This window comes from Colossoma macropomum, unplaced genomic scaffold (genome assembly GCF_904425465.1).
Source record: "Colossoma macropomum unplaced genomic scaffold, Colossoma_macropomum, whole genome shotgun sequence".
NCBI classification, from domain to species: domain Eukaryota; kingdom Metazoa; phylum Chordata; class Actinopteri; order Characiformes; family Serrasalmidae; genus Colossoma; species Colossoma macropomum.
The window spans coordinates 7,184,262-7,198,876 of record NW_023494798.1 but is presented as its reverse complement, the minus strand read 5'-3'; the positions used below and the strand labels follow the sequence as shown (position 1 = coordinate 7,198,876).

Here is a 14,615-nt window from a genome sequence, read left to right as displayed (position 1 = left end):
CCTACAGCAGCTCAGCTAACCACACTGTGCACTGAGATATATCAACAATAGGACAATATGATCTCTATATAGCCTTTTTTTAAATCTCCATATTAGTGTTTTTACCTTGTAATCATATTTAGTCAAGCAGAGTAAAGTCTGTGTATGTATGGAGTTTGCAAATGTTGACTTTTTCGCCTCCATTTTACTAGCCTACATGTCTCCACCTTTACTGGGGAAGTGGTCGTGATTGTGTCTGTGTATGTTTAAAAATGGGCTAAAATCACAGTGTATTCCTGGTGGGAATGTTTAAAGTGACTGACAACTTTGTGTCCGACTGCCACGGTATGAGCACACTTGGCTGTGAGAGCCTGAGCCTTTTGTTCATTAGTGCGGCGGCATATACTCAGCTTACATCTCAGCTGGTATCATACATTGTTATCGGTGCAGTTTTATGAGGTTGAGTTCAAGGAAATGAGTTCAATATTAGGCTGATACCCAATACCAAAATCAGTATTGATGCATCCCTAGAAAATAACTAGTTAACTCTGCTATGTGGTTTGTGTTGTTGACTGAACGGCTAGGCTTTTCTGTCCCTGTCTACCGAGTAAAAGGCACGCATCGCCATCTAGTGTACTGAAGTAGTAGTTGTTCAAAGTTAAAGAAACAGAACAGCATCGTTTCATAATTTCAATAATTATTGTGTATAGTGTTGTATCTCCAAGACATAAGGCCTAGCTAAAAGTTTTTTTTTTTTTTCCTGAATATAGATGGTCATTTAAGCTATTGAACTGGACAATTGTAGCTCCAGACAGGACGTTCTTCTCAGCAACGTCATCTTCCTCATTATTCCATCATTGTAACCTGGGGTGGGCCGTAACATCAAATTTATCACTATATGTTCAGTATTTCTGAGCACATCATGAATATCATCAGTACTAACTGCATGCTTCACTGCAAAGACAGATATTACAATAAAACATTCATTGTATTAAGTGCAGTATAGCATGTGAAATGTTGAATAAAAATAATTGTATTCATAATTTTTGATAGTATTTTTTTAAATGGCACTACTGTTTTTTTTTTCCCTCAGTTCCAGTTCACTACACCACAGAAAAACAAAGCTCCATGATTCACATCTTGTATAATGAGACTGTCTTGTAGTATGTTATATTTTTGCCACGTCGTCCACCCCTAATTATAACCTCACATCAAACTCATAAGTTTTCCTTGAACTGACAGTAATGGGTTTATAGAAGCTTCATAGAGACGTTCTGCTGCAGTTCCGAAAATAGAAAAAAGGCAATAAAGGGATTGGAGTGTCTCTGTGGCTCACACAGCTGTGCTTCTCTGAAAATATTCAGCCGTTCTCAACGTCCCTGTGTGTGTGTGTGTGTGTGTGTGTGTGTGTGTTCTGCAGTGCTGCTGAGTACGCTCTCCGGCGGGGCTCAGACGGAGATGAAGCGGGTTGTCGGGGACAACGCCACGCTGCCGTGTCATCACCAGTTCTGGCAGTCAAACGGACAGTCGCTGGACATCGAGTGGATTCTGCAAAAACCCAACATCAAACAGCATGTGGTAATAATCTATAGGACTATACAGTCTATAGCCCTCTCTCTCTCTCTCTCTCTCTCTCTCTCTCCCCTCTCTGACCATCCCTCTCTCTCTCCTACTACAACTCTCCCTCTCTTTTCTCACACTTCCGTTCTCTCTAGACCCACCCTGTGACTCTCTTCTGCCTCTCACTCTGTCCTCTCTTTCTCTGTCTCTGATTTCTCTCTCTCTCTCTCTCGCCCCCTTTCTCAGTTTTTCTTTCCTTTTTCTATCTGTTCATTTCTTTTTCTCCTTTCTGTCTGTTTATTTCTCTCTTTCACTTTCTGTATCTATTCCAGATTTTTTTTTCTTTTTTCACTACTCTTTCTCTTTTATGCTTTTGTCTTTCTCTCACTGACAGGCCGAGTCATATAGGCCTCACTGTTGTGCTGTTGTTGTTACAGCACTTTACTGTCTGTGTGACTCCTGAGTTTCAACACATTCAGTCTGTCTGCTGCACTCATCATACACAAACCCAGATCTCTCTCTCTCTCTCTCTCTCTCTCTCTCTCTGTAATACTGTCCTTCCCTCAGTGCTTTTCTTTCTGTTTTCATATCTATTTATTTCTTTTTCTCTCTTTTTCTTTCTCTCTCTTCCTCTCTGTCTCTTCTCTCTTTATTTATTTTCTCTCTTCTTTTCTGTCTTTGTAGGTCTTTATCTGTCTTTATTTCTCCATTTGTCTCACTGCATTTCTCTCTCTTTCTTGATTTCTCTTCCTCCCTTACAGAAGTCTGGACAAGCCATGAGCTGCTGTGATAATTTTCTGGATATTTTTCTTGAGATAATGAGTTAATCCTCTTGTGATTTCAAGATAACAACTTTTTCTTGGGATCACAAGATAATTAACTTGTTATCTGAAGAAAACAGCTGGGTTATCTTGAGCTAGCAAGATAACTAACTTGTTATCTCAAGATAACAGCTTTATTGTCTTGAGATCACAAGACAATTAACTCATTATCTCAAGAAAACAACTGTATCTTGAGATCACAAGATAATTAAGATAACTTTGGTTTCCTCAAGATCACAATATAACTAAATTGTTATTTTAAGATAACAACTTTGTTGTCTCAAGATAACAATCCAGAAGGTTATAACTACCTCATGGCCTCTCTCGACTTTCGTACTCCCGTTTTTCCGTTTCTCCCATTTTTCTGTTAGTTCTCTCCATCTATCTTTTTCCTCACTCTATTCCCTTCCCCTCATTTTTTCTCTTTGTGTTTCTCCCTTAATTTCTTTTTATCTCTTTCTGTTTTTCTCTTTCTTTTGTACTTACGTAAAATCTTTCTCTCTGTCTTGCAGCCTTTTATTATGTTTTTTCTCTCTCTTTTTTCTCTTCACTCTTTTTTCTCTCTTTTAATGTCTATCTCTCTTTATTTCTTCTTTCTTTATTTCTCTTTGCTCTTATCACTCCATCTCTCTCTCTCTTTCTCTTTTTCTCTCTCACTCTCCCCTCCCTCTCATCCCCACAGACACAGATTACGCACCAGATCTATTTGTAGCAACATTTTCATTTGGATGAAATAATGAATTTAGGAGAGACTAATATAACGTCTCCTTACCCGAATCCAGAAGCTGTTCAGTCATGTTTCAGCATCAGTGCTGCGGCGGAGCCCTGCGACGCCTCTGAACCCGCTTAATATGTGTGTCACTTACAGCATTATACTTTCAAATGAAATGAAGTATCAGATAAGACACTCTATTCTCCACACTGTTAGTCTGACGAAAGCTGCTCCTGTGTGTTTGTGTGTGGCAGCGTGAGTAGAAAACCATGTATTTCCGAGCGCAGACATCTAAAACGAAATCCCAGTATGCCGTTATTGTATGACAATAAGAAATAAGATTTGGAGCCTTTGATTCCTCCAAGGCAGCTGGCAGATCATATTCAATATTCAACAGGATGATAACATTACAGGCCTATTAATTAATCCTTAGAAGTCAAAGTTATCGCTACTGATAACAAAAGCTCATACTTCTCACTTTATAGCTCATTAAAAGACGAGAAGAGTGGCTGAAAATGTCCAAAACAAGAACAGAAAGACTCCTAGCTGTCTTCAAAAAGCGTTCACAGACTGTAGAATCTGCCGAAGGGGGTGTTACTAAGTCCTGACTCCAGACTTCTGCACATGCCACAATTACTTTTTTATTTTTTATTTTTTTATTTATTTGTTTTAAGGTTGTCAACTGTAAAGTAGTTGTGCAATTTGCAGATTTTTTTTTTTTAGCACTTTTTTTTTTAGCAAACTTTTGCGTACATCTGTAAATCACAGTATATAATATTTTAAATACCACAATAAAATCGTATCATAATAATTCTGGACTGAGGCTGCTATCCAAAATTTTACATGTACATATTTTTATATTTTGGCCGTGCAAAACTGCATTCTGTAAAGGCCACCACACACAGGACACACCGCATCGTACATCGATATTATTAAAGTCCAAAAATTAGAAACCAGTGTTTTAAATGAAGGTCTTGACCTGCGCCAGTGCTCTGTTCATTTCCTCAGTGTGTTACAGTGCGCCAGTCAGCATTTAACCATTACTACATTAAATTAAAGCCATATCGAGACCACAGAAAGCCATGGTAGATCACATGTGGCTTGAAATGTACGCAAAGAAAGGCAGCCAGTCTTTTAGGTATCATAACTTAAATGTTAAGTTATGATAAGTTGCCTCAGCTGACATAACTAAGCTTTTATCATAGTTTATCATCATTTATGGAGCCTTGGGCACCAGAATGTAACTGCTGCACCAATTAAGGTGGAACTTGAAACTTTGAGCTTGCGAAGGAGCCAACTTTAGCTTCATACTTTTAATGCTAGCAGGTATTTTTTTTTTTTATAAGGAGATAAAAGCTATCAAAACACCCTACATTGAGTTGTATATATTTAGCTTCAGCTGCCAGAATGTAACAGCTGCACCATTTAAGGTGGGACAGGAAAATTTGAACAAGAAGCTGGCCTCATAGTTTTAATGCTGGTAGTATTTTTTATTAGAATAAGGAAATTTAAAGTATCAAAACAACCTACCTAGAGTACGAAATTAGCTATGTGAAGTTTTGCTTTTGTGTTCGGCACTGTGGGAGACATTTTAGCTGCATTGTTGTAGCAACCAGCGTTGCCTAAACATTAAACATTAACAGTGCTCTTCCATCATATAATGAATGCATCATCAAATATTGGTTTGATATATTGGCCACATCCAAGCATCAGCCTGATGCCAGTGATTTTTAAAAAAACAAATATTGGCCGATACCGATATGATTCCGATAGCATCATACGTCCCTAATAACATCATTGTAATGTGGAGCCTGTAGTAAATTCTCGCCCCTACAGAAAACCATTAGTCAGTGCATCAGGCTTCTGTTATTATAAATCACTTTCTGGCTATAAATATGACTAATAATTACACCCTCTTATCAAGTTTCTGCTGCAGGTGAGATGAATGACATGAGTCAATTTGAGTCGTGTGGAATTTCTTAGCCACAAGCAAAGCTTTTTAAAAGCATTTTACTTGTAAAGGACTCGGTGGAATCACTGCTACAAATTACAGTGTTTCCTTTGGAGAGCAAAACTGTGCCTTTAGCAGTTTTTGAAACAGATACTGGATATTAAGAAGAGAGTGTGTGTAATGGCTCCTCACATTACTGATCATAGTCATAAATCAGTAAACGTGTGATATGATAAACAACTTCACAGTTACACAGAAGAGAAACACACACACAAAGGAGCTTTGTAGAGTGGTATCACACCCTGCCTGTAGCGCTGTGTGTGTGTGTGTGTGTGAGTGCAGGTGGAGTGCTGATGTTCACTGGCACCACCATTTAGCGCTCCCTTACTGCAGGCACTACAAACACTGTCACACTCATACCATATGTGGGAGGGTGGGGGTGTGGGGGGGGGTTTGTGGCAGCGCTGTTTAGGCCCCCTCTGCAGACGTTCAGCATTCCAGAGAGAAGCTGAGACCCTCGTACCCGTGTGTCACGGTACTCAGTGCTCCCACACTGCCCTCCAGACAGACATATAATAATGACATATAGATTTCATAACACATTTCACTGTGCCTCTAAATACCTCTGTACTTCTCCTCTCTCTCTCTCTCTCTCTCTCTCTCTCTCTCTCTCTCTCTACCTCTCTCTCTGTTGTGTTCTTCTATGCTCTGTAGCTTTCTCCTTTTTTCTCAGACTGTCTCTTTCTCTCTTTGCCTCTCTTTTCTGCACTCTGTCTCTCTATTGCTCTCTTTCTCTCTGTTGTTCTCTGTCGTTCTCTGTCTCTCTCTGTTTCTCTTTATTTCTGCATTTCTCATTACTTCTCACTCTGTCTCTCACTTTCTTTTCTGTTCTCTTTGTCTCTGTCCATCTTTTTCTCTTTCTCCATCTCTCTATCTCTCTGTCTCTCTTGTTCGTTCCTTCTTTCTTTCTTTCTTTCTTTCTTTCTTTCTTTCTTTCTTTCTCTCTCTATCTCTCGCTTTTTCTTTGCCCTCTTTTTCTGTCATTCTTTCTCTCTTTCTCTCTCTCTCTCTCCATCTGTCATGGTGGGAGACCTCCAGTGGAGGATTGTACATGGGAATTTATCCACAAACAGGCACGCGGCGCGGATTGATCCATTAGTGGGGGATGGTTGTCCTTTCTGTGGGATGTCAGAGACAGTTTTTCATGTTTTTCTTCACTGTGCATGTTTGGGTCCAATAATGGGTTTAATTAAGGACTGGTGTTTGAAGTTTTTGGGCTCTTTTGATCAGGTTTTATTTATTTATGGTCCAAAGTACACCGTTTTCAAAAAGAAACAAAGTGGTTCTCTTAAATTTTCTGTATGGTGCTGCTAAGGTAGCTATCTGGTGTACTAGGAGGAACAGAATAAAGAGCTGTGGGGGTACTGACCCGGTTCTGATGGTCAGGGGATTGGTCATGAAACGACTCCTTGTTGAATTTACCTACTACACTCAATGTGGACTATTTTTTTGCTGAATGGGGGGGTGTTAAATGTGTGAACTGATCTCTGTAGCTCGGCTGAGCTGGTTTTTGTTTTATTTGCTTTTCTTTCTTTGTTCTGTTTGTGATTTTATTCTGAGCTGGTTGTGATTACTGTGATTACTATGTGGACAATGGTTGATTAAAGGGGTTTAAAAATCAAAGTCTCTCCATCTCTCTCTCTCTCTCTCTCTCTCTCTCTCTCTCTCTCTCTCTCTCTCTCTCTAGTTTTTCTTTGCCCTTCTTTCTCTGTGCCATTCTCTCTCTCTCTCTCTCTCTCTCTCTCTCTCTCTCTCTCTCTCTCTCTCTCTCTCTCTGCCCATATTTGGACTGTTTTATTTCCCATGATTGCAATGAAACGAATGCATAATGGTAATAGTGATGATAATATTAAAGATTTCTCTCTCTCTCTCTCTCTCTCTCTCTCTCTCTCTCTCTCTCTCTCTCTCTCAGATCATCACCTTCTTCAATAACGAGGTCTACACTAATGTTATCCCGGCTAGTCGCCTCTCCTTTGCGGGAGATTACCTGAACGGTGATGCGTCTCTGCTGATCAGTGAGCTGCAGCTGAGTGACTCTGGAGAGTACCACTGTAAGGTGAAGACTGGAGGGAAGTACCACTGGAGCCAGGTCAACCTCATTGTGCTGGGTAAGGCTAGTCACAGTTACACACACCATCTAATGTACACTAAGATGGCACAACTGTCAGAATCATTCCAGTTACAGTCTGATTGATCCTCACTGCCGTATTTAAGCACTTCTGTGCCCTTCTGATAATCCACTGAGACTGTTCCGCCAGTTTCGCCAGCAAGACGAGGCCACATGACCAGCTTCACCAACAGGGTTTTGCTGGCCAACTAGCTTCGCTAGCAAACCGTTCAACCAGCTTCACCAGCAAGACCGTGCTGTTCAGCCAACTTCACTGGCAGGACCACACTGTTCAACCAGCTTCACCGACAAAACTACGCTGTTCAACCAACCTTACCAGCAAGACCACACTATTCAACCAACCTCACCAGCAAGACCACACTATTCAACCAACCTTACCAGCAAGACCACACTATTCAACCAGCTTCGCCAGTAAGGCCACACTATTCAACCAACCTCACCAGCAAGACCACACTATTCAACCAACCTCACCAGCAAGACCACACTATTCAACCAACCTTACCAGCAAGACCACACTATTCAACCAGCTTCGCCAGTAAGGCCACACTATTCAACCAACCTTACCAGCAAGACCACACTATTCAACCAGCTTCGCCAGTAAGACCACACTATTCAACCAACCTCACCAGCAAGACCACACTATTCAACCAACCTTACCAGCAAGACCACACTATTCAACCAGCTTCGCCAGTAAGGCCACACTATTCAACCAACCTCACCAGCAAGACCACACTGTTCAACCAACCTCACCAGCAAGACCACACTATTCAACCAGCTTCGCCAGTAAGGCCACACTATTCAACCAACCTTACCAGCAAGACCACACTATTCAACCAACCTCACCAGCAAGACCACACTATTCAACCAACCTTACCAGCAAGACCACACTATTCAACCAGCTTCGCCAGTAAGGCCACACTATTCAACCAACCTCACCAGCAAGACCACACTGTTCAACCAGCTTCACCGACAAAACTACGCTGTTCAACCAACCTTACCAGCAAGACCACACTATTCAACCAGCTTCGCCAGTAAGGCCACACAATTCAACCAACCTCACCAGCAAGACCACACTATTCAACCAGCTTCGCCAGTAAGGCCACACTATTCAACCAACCTCACCAGCAAGACCACACTATTCAACCAGCTTCGCCAGTAAGGCCACACTATTCAACCAACCTCACCAGCAAGACCACACTATTCAACCAGCTTCGCCAGTAAGGCCACACAATTCAACCAACCTCACCAGCAAGACCACACTATTCAACCAGCTTCGCCAGTAAGGCCACACAATTCAACCAACCTCACCAGCAAGACCACACTATTCAACCAGCTTCGCCAGTAAGGCCACACTATTCAACCAACCTTACCAGCAAGACCACACTATTCAACCAACCTCACCAGCAAGACCACACTATTCAACCAGCTTTGCCAGTAAGGCCACACTATTCAACCAACCTCACCAGCAGGAACATTCTGGTCAGCCAGTTTTTCCAGTAAGACCATGTTGTTCAACCAGCTTCACCAGCAAGACCACGCTGTTCAACCAGCTTCACCAGCAAGACCATGCTGTTCAACCAGCTTCACCAGCAAGACCATGCTGTTCAAACAGGTTCACCAGTAAGGCCACGCTGTTCAAACAGCTTCGCCAGTAAGGCCACGCTGTTCAAACAGCTTCGCCAGTAAGGCCACGCTGTTCAACCAGCTTCGCCAGCAAGGCCACGCTGTTCAACCAGCTTCGCCAGCAAGGTCACGCTGTTCAACCAGCTTCGCCAGCAAGGTCACGCTGTTCAACCAGCTTCGCCAGTAAGGCCACGCTGTTCAACCAGCTTCGCCAGTAAGGCCACGCTGTTCAACCAGCTTCGCCAGTAAGGCCACGCTGTTCAAGCAGCTTCACCAGCAAGACCACGCTGTTCAACCAGCTTCACCAGCAGGAACATGCTAGTCATAATACACTAGTTTTGCAGGTGACCAGCAGGTTGATGTCCATTGGTGCTGGCCAGCATCCAAGACACAAAATATACTGGTTTTGCTGTTGACCAGCCGGTTAACCTTCGTTGTTGCTGATCAGCATCCAAAACAATGAAGGCTGGTCCATGCTGGTTATTCTAGCAGGGTGTTGTTACTAACGTTAGCTCACTAATGATCAAAATCATGTAAACATAGTAAGACCCCTCCTGTGAAGCTTAATATAGTTAGGAATCTCTACTGATTTACTCAGTGAATCAATAAGAAAACACTGACTCTGATGAATATTGCTATAATTCAATATCTTTCTGTATCTGTGATCTTTATTTTGAGTCGAGGAGGTCGTGAGAGTGGTGGGGTTTGAGAGCTGTGCCTGCACTATCACAGTCCCCATCCTGCCCGTCTTCCAGGAAGCTGGCCTTCATTTCCTCCCAGCCAGACCACCTAATAACGCTTCAATTCGATTCCACCTTCTATTGATTCGATTTCACCGCTCTCCATATCGTTAGCGCTTCTTCTGTGGCATTGTGGGAATTATGTTTTGTTCTTTCTTTCTTTTTTCAGTTTTTTCCTCCAACAAAGTGACCAGTTTACAAAGTTGGGGTCACTTTACGTTTGGTGTTGGAGGACGGCTGGAGAGGATGGAGAGAGGCTGAGGCCTATCTCTTTAAAACAGAAGAGACAGAATTAAGGGCTTATGAGATTTTTTTTTCTGTCTCCACAAAAACAGTTTACTGTCATCCCCAAATGAGGTCCAGACAAGCTTCTTATGATTTATTATTTCACCAGATCTGGTTTCCATTAATAAATGCCATATTTTTTTCCCCAAGCCATCATTCAACTCCAGTATCTCTGACAGAGCAGAGACTGTGCCAGGAAGGCTGGAGGATTGGAAAGAGAGATGGGTGTGTTGTTGTTGTTGGTTTTCACTTGTACTTTTTAAATTCAAGTGTGTATATAAGTGTGTGTGTGTATATGAGTGTGTGTGCGTGTATATGAGTGTGTGTGTGTGTGTGTGTGGAAGCAGAGTAGTTTGAAGTGGGATATAGATTTCCTTTTTTTTTTCTTGGTTGTGGATTTTTAAATAGTAATTTTATTTCGTAATCCTGTTATGAATAGATTAGTGTGTCCTAATGGCGACTACCCAGAAGAGAGGACACAAATTGGCATGCCTGTTTTGAAGGACAGAGAGAGAGAGAGAGAGAGAGAGAGAGAGAGAGAGAGTTGTCTATTGCCATCACTGGAAATTCACTCATCTATTAACACATTAGAGCTGCTCCCTCTCTCACTCTCACTCTCTCTCTCTTCCTCTTTGTCTTTCTTTTCCTCTCTCTTTCTTTTTCCCTCTCTTTCTTTCTCTCTCCTCTCTCTCCTTCTCCCTCATTTATTTTTCTTTCTTTTTTCTTTTTCTTTTTTGCTTTCTCCTTTTCTTTCTTTCTTTCTTTCTTTCTTTCTTTCTTTCTTTCTTTCTTTCTTTCTTTCTTTCTTGCCCCTTGTCTTCTCCTCTCTCTCCTCTCTCATTTATTTTTCTTTATTTCTTTTTACTTTCTTTTTCTGTTTGTTTTTTGCTTTCTACATCTTTCTACATCTTTTTCTTAATCTCTCTCACTCTGTTTTGTTTTCTTTTCCTCTCTATTTCTTTGTTTCTTTGTTTCTTTCCTTCTTTCTTTCTTTCTTTTACATACAGTATTTCTCTCTTCCTTGCTCTCTATTTCTTGCTTTCAAATTCCTAATTCTCTCTCTCTCTCTCTCTCTCCTCTCTCTCTCTCTCTCTCCTTTCATTCCCTCATTGCCTCTCCTGCTGTAAAATGCTGTAAAAGCAGTTGGGTGGGTTAACATCGAGGGCTTTACAAATTGCCGTCAGCTTTATGGTGACATTTTTAATTTTATAAGATGAGCATTTGCATATTTCCCTCGTGCCGCTGAGAGACTGATTTGGCTGTGTGTGTGTGTGTGTGTGTGTGTGTGTGTGTGTGTTTAGGTGTGTTGAATGTAGCCTGCGGCGGGGTCTGGCTGGTTTGGAGTGGTCTCTGTACTTTATGCTTTATCTCCACTGTACACTCACTCTGAGGTACAGCGTTTTCTGAAATGAGGTGTGAATGAGGGAAGAATGAGGTGTGTTTGCATGTGTTTGTTTCTTCAGGCAGACTCAGCAGAGGGCAGGACTTTACAGGCTGTCTTTGCTATCCAGTGCCAGTTGACATGTATTAACCTTTGTGCACCTGCTGTTCCAAAGTTATTGAAGAAAGAAATGCAGAAACCTTCCAACTAAAATTTTCCACAAGAAACAAAGTACGGTATCTCTATGTAAATGACAGCGATGTGTCATGATGGCCTTCAAGTTGCACAGGCTAAATGTCAGAAATGTTGGGGTCTTTTCTGAGATTTTTTTTCTTTGCTGAGTTTGTATATTCAAACGCAGTAGCTGTGTGGGATCTGCTAGTCTGCTTTGTAAGGTCAGGGGGGAGTTCTGCCTGGTCAGCAGATTGTGACCTCTGTTCTACAGATGTCAATCATACTGATTGTCAGATTGAGTCATTTTCAGTTTTCTGGTGCAGCTCTGCTTTGGGTTTTTAAAAAATTGCACATAATTACATATACACTATATGGATAAAGGTATGTGGACACCCATGCTAATCATCGAGTTCAATGTTGGAACCACATCCGTCAAAACATTGGTACTAGAATGGGTCATTTTGAAGAGCTCAGTGACTAAATATGGTCATAGAATGCCGCCTTTGCCACATATCAGTGAAATTTCTGCGCTGCTAGATCTGCCACAGCCATCTGCAAGTGCTATTATTGTGCAATGGAAGCATCTAGGAGCAACAACACTGCCAACATGCCTCTGGAAGCACAGACTGAGCATCAGAAGCTTCATACAGTGTATTTCGATGGTCAAGCAACTGCACAAGCCTAAGATTACTAGGTACAATGCCAAGTGTCAGCTGGAGTGGTGTAAGGCTGCCACCACTGGACGCTGGAGCAGTGGAAACATGTTCTTTGGAGTGATGAATCACACTTCACTATCTGGCAGTCAGATCAATAAATCTGAGTTTGGTGGATGCCAGGAGAATAATACTTACCGAAATGCATAGTGCCAACAAGAAAAGTTTGGTGGAGGAGGGATAATGGGCTGAGGCTGTTTTTCATGGTTAAAAGAGCCTCTTGGTCCCAGTGAAGGATATTAATAATTCTACCACCCACAAAGACATTTTAGACTATTATATGCTTCCAACTTTGTGGCAGCAGTTTGGGGAGGAGCTTTTCCTGTTTCAGCATGACTGAGCCCCTGTGCACAAAGTGAGGTCCATACAGACATGGATTGAAGAGTTTAGTGTGGAGGAACTCCAGTGGCCTTCACAGAACCCTGACCTCAACCCCACTGAACAGGTGCTGGGTTAGTATGTGTTGTGCTGGTACAAGTGGATCAGACACAGCAGTGCTGCTGGAGTTTTTAAACACCTCAGTGTCACTGCTGGACTGAGAATAGACCACCAACCAAAAATATCCAGTCAACAAAGTCCTGTGACCACTGATGAAGGACTAGAGGATGACCAACACAAACTGTGCAGTAACAGATGAGCTATCGTCTCTGACTTTACATCTACAAGGTGGACCAACAGGGTAAGTGTGTCTAATAGAGTGGACAGTGAGTGGACAAAGTGTGGAAATACTCCAGCTGCACTGCTGTGTCTGATCCACTCATACCAGCACAACACACATTAACACACCACCACCACCACATCAGTGTCACTCCATGGTTTTGAAATGGGAAGTTCAACAAGCTCATATAGGTGTGATGAGGTTTTATTGTGACAGGGATGATATATTGTGGTATCAGTCCTAGTTTCTAGTAGGGATGTACAATATATCAATGATCGATAAGTTATAACTGAGAGAATTTGCTTGTTATTACTGTTCCGATGTTGAATTACAGATAATAATCCAAACTGATAATTTAGGGCGCATATAAGCCGTGATCTTCCACTAACCTCCTTATTCTTCCTCTCTTCTCTCCGGCTCCTCTCTCTATTCTCTGCTGTGCAGTAAAGCCATCGAAGCCACGCTGCTGGATGGAGGGCCGCCTGCTGGAGGGCAGCGACGTCAGGCTGAGCTGTAAGTCTGCAGACGGCTCTGACCCCATCCACTACAAGTGGGAGAGAGTTCTGGACAAGGGCAAAAGCGTGGGCAAGCTGCCTCCACTCGCCCTCATCGGTGAGCACAACACCTACTCTTACTGCACCAGCCCTATGGGCACTTCAGCACTTAACACTGGCCCCTTAAGTATGCACTGTGTGGCGTCGAGCGTTTACATGCAAAGTGTAAGACGTCAGTGTTGGATTGTTGTTGCTTAAATGGATGGAAACATATTAAATATGAAAATGTTTATTCCCATGATTCTATCTGTACATGACTTTCAGTGCTATGAATAGCTTATGTTGTCATGGATACTGAAATTAGTCATGTTTAGAAATGTGGAGCAGGTTTAATATTTAGAAATGGTGACATTTCACTAGTTCAGTCTGTTTTTTTAACGCAAAGTTCAAGTCCTTTATTATTGTATGCATAAAGATATGAGTTACACTGAGTGAATTTCTAGTTTGCAAGTCCTTCCTAATAACATCTGCCAAAAAAAAATGCAAATAAAAATACAAAGCAATCAAAATAATGGTGAAGAGGTAATGGGACAGAACCGTTTACAAGTTTGATAAGCTAAATCAATGATAGCTTAATTAAACTTTGAAATAGTATAATTTTTCCATTACTGTCTGTGGCCTGCAGTGGCTTCAGTGATGCATAATATAAAATACTTTCTGGAAACAAATGCTTTATCATATACAGAAAAAATATCACATATAATAAGTGACTCTTTTGGACTTGGCATTGCTGGGATTAGAAATTACGATTTCCTGACGTAAGGGAGAAACTTTATACAGTTGTGCCATATCATGGAAAAGCCAGTTGGCCTGGCTCTCTCTGGGTGGGTAGGATGGCCATGCCTCTCCCCCATCACTCAGCATGATGCTAGTCAGCGCAGGCGTCTGTTAGCTGACGTAACAGATCTGGCGGTTGGTGCTTTCCTCCGAGCAGCAGTTCGAAAAGATGCGGTGGTGCTTCACAGGACTTGGAGGAAGCCTGTGCTGGCCTTCACCCTCCTAGTGCTGGCGGTATCGTGTGACTGGGGGTGTCCTAACTAGCGGGTGGAATTGGATACGACTAAATTGGAGGAAAAAATAAGAGTTAATCAAATTCTTTTATTTCGAAAACAGAGAGGACAATTGTTAGTTTAGAAATGCACCATTCACTCCTCTGGCCATACTGTCCATATATAGAAACTGTAACTGCAAACCAGCCTGTTTTGTTTTGTGATGTCACAAAAACTAGCACATTTACGAATGTCCGCCTATTCAGCCTCTGCCAGTCTAGCACCAC

General features: G+C 42.0%; 1 protein-coding gene across 1 annotated transcript in view; it reads left to right on the top strand.

The window, feature by feature from the left end:
* The window catches only part of clmpb (CXADR like membrane protein b), a 124,811-nt gene that overhangs the window by 98,901 nt on the left and 11,295 nt on the right, over positions 1–14,615 (top strand). The window contains exons 2-4 of the mRNA XM_036585480.1: positions 1,400–1,557; positions 6,996–7,191; positions 13,230–13,397. Of these exons, the coding sequence (XP_036441373.1) occupies positions 1,400–1,557; positions 6,996–7,191; positions 13,230–13,397 (522 nt within the window). The remainder of the gene's footprint in view (positions 1–1,399; positions 1,558–6,995; positions 7,192–13,229; positions 13,398–14,615) is intronic.